At 35.3% G+C, this 18,671-nt stretch overlaps 2 protein-coding genes across 2 annotated transcripts; both read left to right on the top strand.

Annotated features, from left to right (window-relative positions):
* The first annotated feature begins 3,913 nt into the window (after positions 1 to 3,913).
* On the top strand, positions 3,914 to 8,459 carry LOC134841701 (neurogenic locus protein delta-like). Its single transcript, XM_063857736.1, has 8 exons — positions 3,914 to 4,228; positions 4,473 to 4,769; positions 5,411 to 5,462; positions 5,932 to 6,198; positions 6,878 to 7,069; positions 7,382 to 7,780; positions 7,937 to 8,420; positions 8,453 to 8,459. The coding sequence occupies exons 1-8, from the start codon at positions 4,175 to 4,177 to the stop codon at positions 8,457 to 8,459; spliced, it is 1,752 nt and encodes a 583-aa protein (XP_063713806.1). The 5' UTR covers positions 3,914 to 4,174.
* Positions 8,420 to 9,424, top strand: LOC134842641 (uncharacterized). Its single transcript, XM_063859078.1, has 2 exons — positions 8,420 to 8,570; positions 8,729 to 9,424. Exons 1-2 carry the CDS (start codon positions 8,470 to 8,472, stop codon positions 9,195 to 9,197), a joined length of 570 nt encoding a protein of 189 aa, XP_063715148.1. The 5' UTR covers positions 8,420 to 8,469; the 3' UTR covers positions 9,198 to 9,424.
* Positions 9,425 to 18,671: the final 9,247 nt, after the last annotated feature.

Here is an 18,671-nt window from a genome sequence, read left to right as displayed (position 1 = left end):
AGGAACAATTCGTGTAGTTTTTGTTCATTTAAATTGCTCGAGGTCAACAATATTTTCAACAGTTTGGAATTAAGTATAACACAAGAAAATCAATTATGTCAGACGTAGTTGCATAAAAAAGCTAGTTTTTCAATCAAAATTGATGACGCAAAGTCGCCATAAAATTCAAAAACAGATCAGAGTCTCTATTAGTTCACAATTATTTCAAGTATGGCAAATCTTTTTTTTAAATGAGCCCAGTTAAAATTTTTGTGAAGTAATGATGATAGTTTATATTATAATTTTTTGTCATGTTTTCTAAACAAAAATTTGTGAAATACATAGCCCATCCCAATATTTTTAAAGCGTATCTGGTGGAGCAGTTTTTACAACAAACAATTGGTAGATTGCAAGTGACTATTGGTTTAAGATTTCATGGATTTTCTTGACGGGTGGGGAAAAATTTGGGAAACTTTAGCGACGGTTTTTTTGATAGATTAAAATGATTTTTTACTTCCAAAGTTCAGTGCTGTATTTCTAAAGACTGTATTTCGCTAAGTAGTAGCAAGAGGTTTCCTGATTGTGGCGAGGGGTCGAAACATTGGCAAGGAGTGCCCCTCTTAACTCCGCTTGTACTGTTCCGTAAGGATCACCCATTAGTTCTGCTGTAACAGCCATAGATGCCCTTGTCGTAGTATCTGTCCACTCATCATGCAAAAACGATTGTCCAGAGACCAAATCAAGTGCATTCTGGTTTTCCATTAATTCGGATTCTTAAGAAGAACTCAAAGTTTGGTAACACTATTATATTGTAGTGCAGGCAGTGATTGAGTCCGATACGCTTTATCCAATCGTTATGAGACTAAATTTCTTATCTAAAATTTTTAAACGAGAATATCTTTAACTTGACAAAACTGCTTGTATACCAGGAAAAGCCCTGGTTTTTCCGACTGCCCTTTAGCTGGTCCAAATAGTTTTTGGTAAAGTATTGATAAACTATAGTTTTTGGACTTCCTATATGAAACATAGCAATTTGGTCGTATCAGGGCCAAGCTCTGAATAATCCGACTGCCTTTTAAGGTCAATGGATTAATGTTCTTTCTTAAACTACCTTTTGGACGCAACTACCTTTTAGAAGAGATATGAGAAAATTGTCAAATCGCTAATTTTTCAAAAATTAAAAAAAATTGTTGTCCTGAGCTTAAATTTGAAAAGATACTTCAGCTAAAATGATTTTTTGTAAAGTTATGGGGGTTTAAAGATGGGACAATTAGCGCGCGATATCTTTCGCGCTGTTAACGCGAGTAAGCGGGGATTTAATCCATCCTCGAAATCGTTCCAAATTGGTTCAGGGGGTTAAGAAAAAGGGGGTGAAGAAACTCGTGTTGGGGTGTTTTTGTGTAAAGGATAAGGTTTCGAAAATATTGAATTGTGATGTGAGTAAATTTAGGCCGTGAGCAAAAAAGCTGCAGTAAACTTGTACAGAGTATAATCCATTCCTATCCATCATAGACTTATTAATGGCTTTAAAATGGATGTTTAATGGATTAAAATCCATTTCAAGTTCTAAAAGGGCAAAAAATCATTGTAATGGAGTTTTATAGGCTGTATAATCAATTGTAATCAATCTTTTTTCATGAAACTCCACTGCGTATCAAAATTTTCTTGTAAAACTGATCTGAATAAAAAACGCCCCAAAAATATAGTTTCTTCACTTTTTTCGAAAATCTGAATGAAAATTCTTGCGAGGTGGGCCTTTCAAAAAACTTGATTTCGAGGCTTTTCAAACAATTGATCTCGAGGCTAGATATCTGTATCGTTCACTTTAAAAATGAAGTGAATTTGGCCACCTGATATCTGACTGTAGGAACAAAAAATCAAAAAACGCTCAAAAACACCATTAATTAAGTTTCAGATTGCCAGCTATTGGCATTTGATTGTTTTGTTTTAGATTCTGTTTGGCAACATTTGGGCCAAATCTTTTTTGAAATTAAAAAAATTTCACTGAACTGTTCGACAGATTTACTGTACCTTCTAGGAATTTCTCGAGGGGGGAGGGCGGCGAATTTTTCAAAAACATTTATAAAACTTTGTCGACCTTTTTTTTTAGGTCGACCAAACTGATTTTCTGAGCTCTCCCAAAACACCATAAAAACCCTATTTTGACCAATTTTTCTGCACCGTAGGCAAATTTTTGAAAAAAGGGTAAAAAAGGCGTTTTTAGGCACTTTTTGGAAATTTCGACCAAAAATTCGAGTTCTTTTTCTGCGCGCGCTCCCCCCTCAAAATTAGTATAGATTCCTTCAGAAAATTTTAAGGGTCAGTCAGCCAAAAATGGATATCTCAAAATAGTGCAAAGGGGGGACCCTTTGAGTCGGCAGGGGGTCGAAACCCTGAGGGGGGTGGGCGTCCTAAATCCGCTACTGCCTTCTCCTCGCCAGTCATTCGCACAATTTCAAGGCACTAGGAGCACGTGATTGAACTGTTTTTGAATTAAATGATGGTAGGTGGTGGTGGGGGTGGAACATTTGTATTTGTAATTTTCTGGTTGTAGAAGTACACTGGGGTAGAATGCGTTTTCACATCAGAACTCAATTGTTCGCAAACACACGCATGAAACAGTGACGCATTATTGTGTCATGTTGACCTTGAGATAAAAAAAATTGTTCATTTTTCGTTTCTTTCATCCAGAAAAGAGTGTGTATCCAGCTGTTCCAAAATATCAGTTACTCGAGATGACATTATTGGAAAAAAACTTGAGGAATAAATTTCCCTTTCCTTTTTTCTACTAATACTCGGGATGGCATTATTGGAAATGAACTTGAGGAAAAATTTTTCCTGTTCTTTTTTTTCCAGCGTTTTCCCATGACTAACAATTTGCAAAGAGCGCGTGTCTGAATTTATTAAAATGGATTTTCACACTTATCTTCGGAATTTACTACTACCAAACTTGTTTTGACAAAAAACAATATCCCTTATGTTTTATATTGTCATGTTTCGTTCGCTTCATTCTTATATCTGATTGTGTTTGAAACTGAATCTAACTACTGGAGGGATAATTGCGCAGCCAGGTATATGGATGGTAAGTTTGACAATACCTCCTACATAGTTCACAGTATGGATTCCGATTGAGGAACTTAGCGACCATCAATAAACTATAGCTTAATGTTTACCAAACACAGCAACACCAATCAGCCACCGCCACTCACAATCTCGGGAAGTTTTCTCGGGTGTTTATCTACAAAAGCGCCTTTTAAGCATACACCGGCGTTCTACAAGCACATAATAGTCTTCGTTATTGATTGGATCAGGTGAATCAAAATACCTTTTAATTATCATCATCGTTTCCAGTTTTAAAACCTCTTTCAAAGTTCATTCACAAAAAAGCGTCCCTTTATGTGGTTTTTGTGCGTCCAAATTAGGCGTGAAGTATTCGTCATCTCTAATTCTATTACTGAACAGTTGTTTATGAAAACATTTTGCGTCGTTTTTTGCGAGGTGTTCAGGTGTTAGGTGAAACATCCCGTGCCTCGAGGTGTGTGGACGCTATATCCGTATTGGGAACCCGTCGGATAGCTGAGATATCGCACATCCTTTACAGACACCTATCGGCGTCTTCTCATTGGCTATCCAACTAGTGTGAACTCAACTCAATTTATAGCTCTTAGTCTGAATTAATTGCGCATTATTCGATTTTATTGCATCTGTCGAGAACAATCGGGAAAAATTAAACCCAATTCCGCTACCTTTTCTCTAAACTGATAACATCCTTAATTTATTAACTTGTAAATGCCAAATAGTTAAACTTAACAGCCTAAGAAATTATCATTTCATACTGTTTTCATATTTATTTAAAAATTAGCTTATAGATGAGTTATTAGTGTAAATACCTTTTACAAATTTCAATTATTTTTTTCCGCTTGTCTCTCCAATATAGTGTAAAAAATAAGGATAATTAATTACCCATTAATTCTTCGAGATACATATCCATTGTTTTCCAGCGTCAATAAACCCTTTTATCTTGAAAAAAATTATAGCTAATTTAATCAATTTAGATATTTACTGTGCAGGGAACCGTTATCAAGTCAAACGCCAGTACAAAATACAGACTGCAAAATTTGAAAAAAAAACTCGTGATCGAAATTAGTGATTGGAGAATCAACAATTGGCTCTCTCGTATTGTACTGATTGAGCGATGAAAATTACCTCTCTAGTACCCCTTCTGGAATTTATCCATCTCATGAATCAGGTTCGTTGGCAATTATTTTCTGACCTTCAACGTCTTTCAATGATAAGGATTAGGGAGTTGAAAATAAAAGCTCTAAATTACCCGAGATTTTCCATGTCCCTTTGTCCACCCTATCTAACCATACCACTGATTTCACCATCCAACCATCCTGCCCTTTTTTGTATAAAAATACTTCAACATCTACATTGAGAATAGTCTTTTGTTGCGAGTTTCCGCATTGCAAAGACAGTTGTCATTATTTCAGGTGTGGTGCAGTGTTGATTTAGAGTTCGAAGTGGTCTCATTTGCCAACCCTAACTCCAAACTGAAATCGGGCGAGTGCTGCTTCGGAAAAGAGGGCTCCCGGGGAAGGTGTCCCCTAACCTGTCGCACTTTCTTCACCGCCTGTGCGTACGGAAGCTCCGGCAACTGCCAGACCAGACACTACACCCACTTGCAATCCAGTGGGGTCATGGGCAATAGCACCTTTGGAAGCAATGCAGTCTACACTGGAAAGAACAGTCGATATGTGATCAGAGGGAAAACCAGGGAAAACATCCAGGCATGTCTTTTCCCTTTCATTTTATTGATGTTCTTCATCTTTTACGCACTTGTGGTTATTTCAACAGCAGTTTTATCTTTGAAGGTTACATGCATGTTAAACGTTTAATGATTTTTCTCTACTGCTGATAGAGACGCAACCTTTCTAAATAATTCAAAAAGCAACGTCGTTTATAAAAATAACTTGTGCTAAACATCAATCCCTATCTTGAACTGCTGAACTTCCTAACCCTGGCTCACAATAACTTATTTACGAAGTCCACTTACATGTCATTATAAAGTAAGAGAGTGAGTGAGTAACTCAGTTGTGTGTCACGTGAGCCTACTGCAGAGTTGCTGCTGTCTCATTCAAAAAAATGAAAAATGAATGTGTTGAAATGCATTTGAGAGCAATATAGATTGCAGTACTGACTGAATGCATTGGAATTAAATCCATTTGACTCAGGTGACAGGAAGTAGTCCTGTGGAGCTACTTATCTGGCAGGTTCCATAGTTCAATCGTCCCAGTAGTTAGATAACAAATAACTTGCAATCAACTACTGGTTAAATATGGCACACACGCAATTATTAGAAAAGCGAGCCATGATTTTCAAGTTTTGAGGAAAAGTCTAAATATTTTTTATTAATTCGTTTTTTTTTCAGGAAGGAGTGACGTTGGACATTGAGGCAAACAACAAGGATTCAAGTTCTTCAAGTAAGTAAAAAACTTTCATTTAAAAACCGAGAATTGAATTCTTATCGGTACAACTTGTTTGACTAAATTAAAATTACCTGGATGTCAAGAAAATAAGAAAATGATGTCCGGTAAAGTTTATTTTACCACCAGTACTTTTTTCACTATTCATTGATTTTTCATGGAAAGATCCTACATTGAAAGAAAAAGAAGTGGCCGCCCGCAACATTCCAAAGCTTTGAAAATCCTACTAAAAAGACGGCATTTGTTGTCTGAAATATGTGGGTGTTAAATACCTATGCCCACCATCTCCATTTCATGTTTCCCTTGAAATACATTTCAGTAATATACGTGAGAGAATACCAGTCTCCCTCCAACTACAGGAGGGTGTTTAAAATATGAATGCTAGATAATTTTATAGAGCCCTAATATTGACGGAAAAGGCCACAGAATCTTTTGATGATTTGGAGATGTTCGAATTTTGTTGTAGATTCGTCCCTGATAGCCGAGTTCCGAGTTGATTTTGGAGACATGATGGGTAAGTTGAACTCGTGGTCTTCTATCATTCGCTCTGACGTGCTCTACTCCAGTGGGCGAGTGTCGATTGAGGTGCGGGGTCGGGTGTCATGCTCGGAGAACTTCTTCGGGTCCGATTGTGAAAAGAAGTGTGTGGAAGAGCCTCTTTACAATCAAGTGTGTGATGAGAAGGGGCACATCATCTGTGCTCCTGGCTACGGCGGCCCTATGTGCGATCAACGTAAGTCATTTTTCGCACTGCTTTTATCGCAATTAGGTCAACCTGTTCTGTTTTGACAAAATAAACGTGTCTTATTCCTTCGTTAACGCATATTTATAGTAACTAATACTTCCATTACATGATAATATTAAAGAAAAAATACTTATTCGAAAAAAAAGATATTTTTCTTAGCTTTATCGCAATTGGTGCCTAGAATTGTTAATAGCATAATTTTTTTTTCGTATTCACCGCGCTAATGTTTTGTTTGCCATGAAGAGCCCTTAAATGTTTCCGTTGATAGCTGAGGTTGAGCTCAAACAATGAAAATAGTCGTTATGCTAAACAACTGTTCAAATATACCATCATGCCTACAATTTATACCAACATAGACAACAACAATTGACAACAAAGACAATATGTGAGTCGAAGACGAAAACCAGGTCAACAGATTCTAGTACTCGAAAGATCACGATCAATTGTTCATTATTTTGAACTAGGTTTCAGCATAAAACATATTGGACCATCCGTACTTCATTCAGTTGATGCATATGTTAATAAATCCTAGAAAAATTCAAGCATTGATAAGGCGGACGACTCATGCGAGTCCTAAATGTCATGAAGGTCATTTAGCCTCAACATAAAATATCAAGTTTAAGGTGTAAACCAGTGCAAAGCTAAAACGTGGTCGTTGATTTTGCAGCAATATGTGACGAGGGCTGTGAGAATGGGTTCTGTGGGGGTCCCAACAAGTGTGTATGTCACCCTGGCTTCTCTGGTCCCACCTGTGGGGAGTGTGTGACGTCACCTGGCTGCAAACACGGCTACTGCTCCGGACAGAGGCCATCCACCTGCTCCTGTGAGGTGGGCTGGGGAGGAAACCACTGTGATATAGGTGAACAAACGAGATGTTATTTTGCTACTCATTAAGACAAACAATTATGGACTTTTTTCAGACTCAAACGAAGAAAAAACGTAAATGGCGTTAAAAGTCGTCCACAATACATAACAGCTCAGTGTTAACTTGAATTGATTGTCACTTTTTCTAACAATCTGTTGGTTATGATCTTTATCGATTGAAATCATCAAGTCAGTGAAAACATGCAATGAGTTAAAATGTCACTACTGTCTGATGTTTCATTTGAGCTCTAACATTTACCAGGTACAACTTGTGGTGCTTTAAGTTTAAAATGGGTTACTTTTTTAGATCTGGAGTACTGCACCAGAATGAAGCCTTGTGTGAACGGAGGAAAGTGTCTGGCGGCCAGTGATGCTGATTCCCTGTTCAAGTGCCAGTGCCCGGACGGGTTCTCTGGCGCCAAATGCCAACACTCTTCCAGCTGCTCTGCTCCTGGCTACTGCCAGAATGGGGGCTCATGTCTCGATCCACAGTCAAGCATCTGTGAGTGTCCTAAGACCTGGACGGGTGCAAGATGCGACGTGATAGCAACATGTGACATTGTCAGTTGCCAAAATGGGGCCACATGCGAGAGATCTATCACCACAAATGAGCTGTACTGTGCGTGCCCTACTGGATATGTCGGAAGTTTCTGTGAAATTGAGGATCCATGTGAAACTAGAGATAACGAACCTGCATGCAAAAACGGTTCGCTTAAACGATTTCCTTAACTTCCGCACGGAACTTCCTTAATCTATTTCTTAATTCAAAAAAACTAATCAAATCAATTTTAAATGCAAATTGCTTCTTTTCGGTAACACCGCGTAAAAATCAGGTTTCTAAAATGATTTTTTTTTGCTTAAGATGGAATTTGCATATCTCACAATGACGGGACCTTCGAATGTCTATGCGAGAGAACTTTCGTCGGCAGCAAATGTGAGACGCCTGCTTACAAATTATCATGCGACCAGAACCCATGTCAAAATGGAGGAAGTTGCATTAAGTTTGCAAATGACGTGAGATGCAATTGTGCGAATGGATACACAGGCAGTTTTTGTACAATCAAAAGGAACCCCTGTCATGATAACCCATGTCTAAATGGGGCCAAATGCATATCTACAGATAATGACTCTTACAAGTGCAGATGCCAGGAAGAGTTTTTCGGGAAATATTGTCAGTACAGGAACCCAAATTTTGGGAAAGTTGACGAAACTACATCAGAAACTTATAAACTAACCACTCCGGAATCATCTCACCCTATATTTAAACGACCACGGCCAGACAGCCAAAAAAGTAACCAGAGCAACGGAGTAAAATCGGAAGAAATCAAGTCAGAAGTCAGAAACTCGTTCGACTTAAACCTGGAACTGAATGTGGAAGAAAATGAACTTGCACCAATGGCGTATCTGTTGCCCTCTCTCATTGGCGTGCTGGTCACAAGTGTCACTATTCTATCAGTCTACTTCCTCATGAAGAGAATTTGCAGAACCAGAAACAGGTAAATGCTTGCAATCACGCAATATTTTGTGTAAGACAACCTTTTCGGATGAGAATGTTTCAGAGGCAATGAGTTTTGGATATGAGTTTCAATTACATGGTTTCTTTCAAGGTCTCCGTAGATAGTTTTGGACATGTTTGTTATCATGATTTTTTAAGCCCTGATCAAAGACAAGACAGTAATACATGGGATCAGCTGAAAGACATGCCACATATGCGAAACAACTCCCAACAAGTGGCGATGAGTTCCGGCAACTTCCCCATAGAAGTCAGCACAAGTCATCAGCCGCCATCATGCTCCATTAAAATCAACAATCTCGAGAGAGCACAGAACAACCGAGATATAGTTCGTAACAACCGCAACTCCACAGTACCTGAGAAATGGGCGCGGGAGATATTAGAACCAAATTTGGTGTCGCACCAGCAGCACAAGCAGACTAAGTGTGATGCGATCAAGTTAAAGGAGATGATCAAGGCGGACTTAGAGCGGCATCCCGACATGACTGAAGAAGAGGAGTTCGAAATGACTGTCAGGTGTTACCAGCTTCGCGACGAGTTTGGAGACCCGACTTTTGTTCCCCTTTTTAGCGGGCTCAACTCACCGTTTAACAAATCCTCGAATGTTTGAAACTAATACAACCCAAAGCACCCGTTAAGGTTTCGAACTATGTCAAAAACTATCTTAATTATTATCAAAACAGTTTGAATGAAAAGTCGTACAAAACTTCAGAATGAAAATGGGTTTTATTGTGGTAAAAATGATTGCCATGAATTGAATTTTGATGAAGTAAATTGCTGTAGTATGTTCTATTTTTGTAAATACATTCTTTTCCACTATTGCTTAAACTAATTTATGAGACCGAGACAACGAATTCATAACAACTTGACGAAATTAAAGACGACTAAACCAAAAGAAAATAAAAAAAAAAAACTGCTCGTATCAGTGCGAAGCAGAGAATAATTTTACGACTGCAGTTTGAAGTCATATAAACAAAACAGCGCTTTAATCTTCCCAAATCGACCAGGTTGGCAATTTTGAACCCCCAATAATTTTACTAAAAATAATCACAGAAAACTATCTTGAGCTCAGGGCATCAAAATATTTCAGATGATATAAAAAAAACCATCAAAATGGCTAGCTAAGAAATCAAAATTTAGCTGAAGAAAAAATGCTTGAATGTTTCAAGTGCTCTTTATTATAAATCACAAGTATTTACTTGATTTTAAAAAAAATTTTATGAAACAAGAAAAACTTGAATTCAAATAAAGTTTTTTCTGTGTGGTAACGAATTTATAAGAGCAAATTGCTTACCTCAGTTCAATTTGAACAATTAAGTTTGCCGTTGATGCTACGAAGTAGTACGAAATATATTACACATTATTTACCCCAATTTGAACTATAGTCGTCAAAGTAAACCCAAGTTAAAACCATTATAAATTTGTGAAAACTAATTACCGGTGAATTTTTTTGATTTTGGACTCCAGGCAGCTTTCTGTCGGTTCATAAGATTCTGTCAAAAAAGCTTAGTTAAAAATTCAAAAATTGTCTGAACCACTCCGAGCACAAATATGCAGCGCTTTTTTGTCGGTAACTGTAAATTGAACGAGACGAAGCAGAGACTTCTTTTCATTTGCGATAGGAAAAGGAAAGATTCTCAGTACTGGCAAATGAACCGACAGATCGAACAAAAACTTCATGATATCATTGCACCTGTAGAAGTTTTACAAGGTGAGGCAAAGCAAAGAAAAGCAATCTGGCATAAAACACACGCACAGCAGGAGTAACTAACCGACAAAAAAGAGATGAACACCTTAGAAAAATCAAAAAATTATCGTAAAAAGTGGTAGAAAATATGATCTACAAAAAATATTCCAAACTTTGTCTTAATTGTGTCTTGATAGGAGTTCCTTGCATAAAAACATGCTAAAAACAATAGAATGTTAAATGAGCATTAAAACAAAATTTATAAAGCGGTAATAAAGCCGACAAATTTTGGGCAGACGCGCGTTGCGCCGAAAAAAAATCGTTCATTTTTTGCTTTCAAAAAACTTAAAAAGTAAAAAAAAAACAATTTAAATCCCCCTATCAAATAGATAAAATAAAACAATGCCCATTTCCCGATTGCAGTACCTTTTTTTATCACAAAGGTTAAAAAAATGTTCGAACATCGAGATTATGGAATGACGAGTGGTTTTACAAAGTTTAGTTTGAAGACCAGATGTGTTTGTCATAAGGTAAACAGTCAAATTTTAGAACAAACGGAAAATGTGAACAAAAACCTGGATGAAAAAGTACCAGGCGGAAAAGGAAAAAAAACTAGCAGTTGATCAAGAAGAAGTGCGTCAACACTTTGAAAAGAACTAAAAAGCAATAAATACCGGTTTGCTTTTCGTCGACATGAAAAAAAACCTTCGACAAATTTTTGAAACTTTTTTGTTGACCAAGTCACAACTGAAAAACTAAACAGTGATGTAAGATTGACCTTCAATTAACGACTATTTATGGCGGCTAATCTGTCAAGCAAAAAATGAAAAAAAAGTTAAAGTTTTTCTTGTGAACAAAATTGTAGAAATGCATTATACAATCTATCAAAAAAACTTTTTTGCAGCTTTCTTACAATGATCTTAAACTCAAATTTGATCACTTGTTTGAACGTTTTTTTATTTTCGCAGATGACAGCTTTCAATGCGCAGCACTGAAATTCGCAATAGCCATTGTTGAGATTCATTTGTGACAGTGACTCCGTTTTAATCGCTTTGTATGCTTATTTACTAAATCTAATACTTCATTACAGCCACAATCAGGACATTGCTCATTGTTCAGTTGTTCAGAAATCAAATTTGGACTTGAGTTTTTTATACAGTTTTCAACTCAATAATTTAGCTGTTCGATCAGTTAGTTAAATTGGGGGTGTATATATATATTAGGCGAAAACTATATTAGGCGAAAATGAAAGTGTTAAATTTAGGCAAACATTTTGATGATAAAAGTGTAAATTTAGCAAAAATGTACCTAATTTTTTCGACGACATTGACAAGAAGCGGTTAAAGACTACAAAGCTATGCGCGCGTCGCCACTTCGCGACGATAACTTTTATTTTATTAAATTCAAGGTCCCACTGGCGAACTTGAACCGACAAACGGCTTGTTGATAGATTTGAAAAAACTTTTACGAACTAAATTATTCTTTTTGGAAATAACAACTACCCCATAAAGGTTTAATGATAGCCGGAACATTTCAAGCTGTCCAGATCTGAGCTTACCTGTTTTAGCAGAAATTATATGTGGTTAATCACGAAATTCCATAGCTCCATACAAAATACACGTAGTTTTATTCAAACAGCAAATCAACGGTAGTGACCGCTACAATCGGGCAAACGTGTTGCGATTTTGCCAACAGAGGGTAGGACTCTTTACTAAAAATGAGGACTCTTTACTAAATTCAAGGTCCCACTGGCGAACTTGAACCGACAAACGGCTTGTTGATAGATTTGAAAAAAGTTTTAAGAACAAATCTATTCTTTTTGGATATAACAACTACCCCATAAAGGTTTAAGGATAGCCGGAACATTTCAAGCTGTCCAGATCTGAGCTGACCTGTTTTCAATGTTGCAACTCACCAACAAAATACACCTAACTAGTTTGCGAAATCATTTAATTTGTGTCTTCCTGAATCAAATTACTGTTATCGGCTAAATTATATGTTTCTAAAACATTGGTCATTGTCATTTTTCAAAAATAAACAATTTATGTTGTTGGAAGTTTCAAAAATCAGATTTTTTTAATGTTTTTTATCAATAGAAATTTATGGATTTAAATGGCACGAACTTGTTGTTACTTAGACGGTTTTGCTCAGTACTTTAAGTTTTTCTGAATAAAAGAAGCCTATCATTTCAAGGTTTTTGTTCCGACTTTGGTAACGAAAGTAACGGAATATTTGTGCTCCGGGTGCTTTTTTTTCTTCAGACAAGTTTTGACTTTTTAACAAGCCATTTTTGACGGAATTTTAAAAAATCATTCGAAAAGTATTGTTGTCCTGAGCTTAAATTTGAACAAAACTGCTTGTATCAAGGCGAAGCCCTGAATGTTCCGACTGCCTTTTAAGGTTTATGGAGCAGTAATAACATACAAAAAATTAAATGAAAAAAAAAATTAAATGAACTTTTTTTTTCTAAAATTGGAAAATTTTTATGAAAATCATCAACCCACACGCCATATAAAGTACAAAAGGATAGATTTCGTTCCTTGTAACAAATAAATTATGGCAAATAAGCTTCGTTCAACCCCTTTGGAACGATATCTAAGACGGATTAAATCTCTGATTACGCGTTAATAGCGCGAAGTATATCGCGCGTTAATTCTCCCAAGTTGGTCAAAATGGCAATTTTTGAACCCCCATAACTTAACAAAAAATGATCACAGGGGAAATATCTTTTAAAATTTAGGCTCAGAGCAACAAAAGCTTTTGAATGATATGAAAAAGGATCCTAAAAAGAAGGACTCTTTACTGAATTCAAGGACCCACTGGCAAACTTGAACCGACAAACGGCTTGTTGATAGATTTGAAAAAAGTTTTAAGAACAAATCTGTTCTTTTTGGATATAACAACTACCCCATAAAAGTTTAAGGATAGCCGGAACATTTCAAGCTGTCCAGATCTGAGCGGACCTGTTTTCAATGTTGCAACTCACCAACAAAATACACCTAACTAATTTGCGAAATCATTTAATTTGTGTCTTTCTGAATCAAATTACTGTTATCGGCTAAATTATATGTTTCTAAAACATTGGTCATTGTCATTTTTCAAAAAAAAACAATTTATGTTGTTGGAAGTTTCAAAAATCAGATTTTTTAAATGTTTTTATCAATAGAAATTTATGGATTTAAATGGCACGAACTTGTTGTTACTTAGACGGTTTTGCTCAGTACTTTATGTTTTTCTGAATAAAAGAAGCCTATCATTTCAAGGTTTTTGTTCCAACTTTGGTAACGAAATTAACGGAATATTTGTGCTCCGGGTGCTTTTTTTTTCTTCAGACAAGTTTTGACTTTTTAACTAGCCATTTTTGACGGAATTTTAAAAAGTCATTCGAAATGTATTGTTGTCCTGAGCTTCAATTTGAACAAAACTGCTCGTATCAAGGCGAAACCCTGAATGTTCCGACTGCTTTTTAAGGTTTATGGAGCAGTAATAACATAAAAAAATTAAATGAAAAAAAAAATGAAAACTGTTTTTTTTTCTAAAATTTGAAAATTTTTATGAAAATCATCAACCCACACGCCATATAAAGTGCAAAAAGATAGATTTCGTTCCTTGTAACAAATCAATTATGGCAGATAAGCTTCGTTCAACCAATTTGGAACAATTTCTAAGACGGATTAAATCTCCGATTACGTGTTAATAGCGCGAAGTATATCGCGCGTTAATTCTCCCAAGTTGGTCAAAATGGCAATCTTTAAACCCCCATAACTTAACGAAAAATGATCACAGGGGAAATCTTTTTTGAAAGTTAAGCTCAGGGCAACAATAGTTTTTGAATGATATGAAAAAGAATCCTAAAAATGAGGACTCTTTACTAAATTCAAGGTCCCACTGGCGACCTTGAACCGACAAACGGCTTGTTGATAAATTTGGAAAAAGTTTTAAGAACACATTTATTCTTTTTGGATTTAACAACTACCCCATAAAGGTTTATAGATAGCCGGAACATTTCAAGCTGTCCAGATCTGAGCTGACCTGTTTTCAATGTTGCTACTCACCAACAAAATACACCTAACTAGTTTGCGAAATCAGCTAATTTGTGTCTTCCTGAATCAAATTAGTGTTATCGGCTAAGTTATTTAAAAAAAAAATTGGTCAAGGTCATTTTTCAAAAATAAACAATTTATTTTGTTGGACGTTTTAAAAATCAGATTTTTTTTAATGTTTTTGTCAAAAGAAATTTATGGGTTTAAATGGCACGAACCATTTGTTACTTCGACGGTTTTGCTCAGTACTCTATGTTTTTCTGAATAAAAGAAGCCTATCATTTCAAGATTTTCGTTCCGACTTTGGTAACGAAAGTATCGGAATATTTGTGCTCCGGTTGCTTTATTTTCTTCTGACAAATTTTGACTTTTTGACTAGCCATTTTTGACGGAATTTTAAAAATTCATTCGAAAGGTATTCTTGTCCTGAGCTTAATTTTGAACAAGACTGCTCGTATCAGGGCGAAGCCCTGAATGTTCCGACTGCCTTTTAAAGTTTATGGAGCAGTAGTAACATAAAAAAATGAAATGAATTAAAAAAATGAATAGAAATTTCCCCACACGCCATATAAAAAAGAAAAGGATAGTTTTCGTTCCTTTTAACAAATCAATTATGGCAAATAAGCTTCGTTCAACCAATTTGGAACGATTTCTAAGACGGATTAAATCTGCGCTTACGCGTTAATAGCGCAAAGTATATCGCGCGTTAATTGTCCCAAGTTGGTCAAAATGGCCAAAATGGCAATCTTTAAACCCACATAACTTTACAAAACAAGATCACAGTTGATATATTTTTTAAATTTAAGCTCACAAAAACAATAATTTTTTAATGATATAAAAAGTTTTGTCAAAAATGGCTAGTTAAAAAGTCGAAACTTGTCTGAAGAAAAAAAAACCCACCCCGAGCACAAATATTCCGTTACTTTCGTATCGAAAGTCGGAACAAATTTTTTTTTACCTGTGATCAATTTTCATAAAGTTATGGGGGTTTAAAGACTGCTATTTCGGGCAATTTGGGACAATTAACCCGCGATATATTTCGCGCTATTAACGCGTAAGCGGAGAATTTATCCGTCTTTGAAAACGTTCCAATTTGGTTCAAGGATGCTTTTATGCCATAATTGATTTGTTAATAGGAGCGAAATCTATCATTATTTAAAATTTATATGGCGTGTAGGGGGATGATTTTCACCAACAAATTTTAAAATTAAAAGAAGAAAAGTTCGATTATTTTATTACATTTATTTTTTTCATGTCTTTACTGCTCTATCGACCAAAAAAGCAGTCGGAACATTCAGAGCTTTGCCCTGATAATAGCACTCTTTTTCTGGTTAAGTCCAAACTAAGAACAAGTTACTTGAGCCGACACAGTTCGCAGCTGAACAGGTTAGATGTTGAGCATATCGATTTCAAATGATCAGAAGTTTGAGCGCAATTTTACCAAAAAAAAACATCTTTTTGAACTACAGTTTTGAACTGTTTCAAGTCTCCCAGACTTTGTTTGCCACTGAGAGTCATTTAATTTTGAAATAACATAAAAGTAATGTTTTCCAGAAGTTAAATGTATTCAAAACTCCTAACATGGAAACCCGCGTTTGAATGAATTGTATGGTAAAAGACTTATCAAAATTATCAAAGCAAACATCTAGATAAAATGAACAAAAAATTGTTTCGAAAATATTCAGGGCAATTATTGGTAAAAAATGAAAAAGTATGTACACCTTATCCATTTTTTTAAAGAAGAAATTTATGATCATAAAAAAAGGCACAACACACCCATTATCAAAGCACCTATTGCAAGAGATACGACAAAGCTCGTAAAACCCACTTGATATGAGCTGCAATTCAATGACCAATCATAGCGTCTAACTATAGTAGCACAACACCCGTGCAGTAGCACATACCACCACGTTAAAAAATTTAATCATTTCTTTTTATAATATATCGAAGCTTAGAAAAAATTGGTTTCGCTTTCTGAATTGCTTAGAAACAAGAAAACTGTTTTTTTTGTCTGATTTGCAATTTTTGGCATTTTTAATTTCTTTTTTAATTCTATATTTCAAATAGATTTTTGTTGATTGCCTTAGCAATTGACCTCCTTAACCGCAATTTAAGATTGCGAAACATTGTTTCCACTTGATTCGCTCATGCAAATTTTCAACTTTTGAAACTTCTTTATCAATCTGGACTTCTGCTCAGTCTGGATGTTGCTCGTTTTTCAGCAGGTAAATTTTTCTACCAAAAGCTTAAAATTAATAATGTTTTTTTGACCAATTTTTACTGCCAATATTTTTAGCTGTTGTTTAAGTTACCTTGACAAATGCATGCTCAAAAACGTACAATATTTGTTGTTCCAATTTTTGAAGAAACTCACAATAAAGTATTCTTGCCAAAGTCGTTTTTATTTACAATAATTGGAGTTTTCTGTCAGCAGATTTTGAAAATTTCTTTTTATATCATAAGAAAACAAAAAAATTGTGATCAGTTTTGTAAAATTGTGGAGGTTTGTAACTTACCGTTTTGAGATCATAATTCATTTTATATGTCGTTTTGTGGAAGCATAAGTAATGTAACATTCTGAATTTTCATTTTTTCCTTATTCCAAACTATGTTATTAGATAGAACACTTCCACAAACTGCAATTGAGCATATTTCAAAATAGCCCAAGAGAATTACAAACTATCGGTTTTTGATCACTCTAGTTTTTATCATTTTTTAAATATATATATTTAAACAAAAGGTTTAATCAGACGCTATTGTTCCAAAAATGCTTATAGTAAACACGTTTGAGAAAAATTCATTTCCAATTACAAGACGAAAAGTTGCTAGTTTGTGATTTCGTTGAGCAATGAACGAAATTTTGCTTCATGTATTTGTCGTTTTCTCTGCAACAATTGATGATAGAAATTTCAAGTTTCAGAGGTGTCCTTGCTGGGGAAATACTCGCGCAATTCAAATAAAGAATTTGAGACTATGAGTTTATATTGAATAATTTAATAATTGATGATTTTAACCTTCTCTTTTGCTGCGGAAAACAACAGACAAAAAGATCGGAAGAACTAATTAGTCTAGCGTCGATAAGCGGTCGAATCTTTTTCGACGATAGTTTTGAAAAAGTCTCGTGCGCTTATACAAGAACGTTGGACACAATTTAGAGACTTTATAACTGCGTATGAGAATCCTGTACAGAGATCGGAGCTATTTTTTCTTAAACATTTACTGGAGTAGTTTTTTCGATGTGTTATTTCGATTATCAGCGCAAATTTACTCCGGTTGAGGCAAAATGATACAGTTCATTGAGAAAATTTTCTTTTCACAGAGAAGTTTTGTATTAGTGGAGTTCTCAATCCAAAAATTAAATTCAATGAACAAATCAGTAAATTAATTAAATATATTTCTAATTGACCAACAAACTTATTTTTGTAGTCTTGTAGTCAATGCGAAAAAGATCAATCAGTTAATAGTCCATAACTTAGTCCATCGATAAAATTACACAAAGTTGTTTAGAATTAAATGGCAATCTCACTCTTCCCTTCGAGAATTCTGTTGTTTCTCAGAAAAAAAAAAGTTTTAAAAAGAGCAAAAAAAAATATCTTCTCTCCGCCTAAAACTTTGATTTTTTTAGTTTTGAATCACGACTGATAGGTTTTGCGCATGATACTTCTACACTCGCCTAAACATTGATCAGAACAATGATCGCATTTTCAAGCATACAAACAAAAAACAGTTGTCTTGTTCAGTTTACTAATTAATTTCAGAGAACATCGCTAGAACAAGACGCTTGTTTTTGAAAATCTTTAAGCTGCCTTTTTTGTCAAGTTTTACATCAAGACAAAAAATAATTTCCTGCCATTTTGCCTAAAAAAGTAAACTGACAAAAAACAAAGAGAGAAGACGAGCTGGACAAAATACTTCGAATAAGGTTTTCACTTTCAGTGAATTTAAAAAGATATATATATATATATATATATATATATATATATATATATATATATATGGACCTTATGATCCTAAGGCATGCTCTTCAACCATTAGACAAAACAGAACGGGGTCTTTTGGGGATTTGAGATTCTACGCGATAAGGTCAAATAAATAAACAGATTCATGAGAAGTTTTTTTTTTTCCATATAAACAACCATATAATGATTCATATGCGAACACGAGTGATCATACGATTTTTCTTCGCGTTACTGAAAATGCGTCTGAAAAATTACTTAAGCCATAGTTCCTTCTCAGACCTTTTAGGGAAAGACTAGTCAGCGCAAAACGCGACAACTGGAAACAAATAAGGAATGAGCACTGATTTACCCCAGTTCTCCGCATACCCAGCTGAAAATTGGAAAAGGTTCAATGA

Source organism: Symsagittifera roscoffensis, chromosome 3 (genome assembly GCF_963678635.1).
Source record: "Symsagittifera roscoffensis chromosome 3, txSymRosc1.1, whole genome shotgun sequence".
NCBI classification, from domain to species: Eukaryota; Metazoa; Xenacoelomorpha; order Acoela; family Convolutidae; genus Symsagittifera; species Symsagittifera roscoffensis.
Note: the sequence above shows the minus strand (reverse complement) of the source record. Positions and strands in the feature narration are given on the sequence as shown.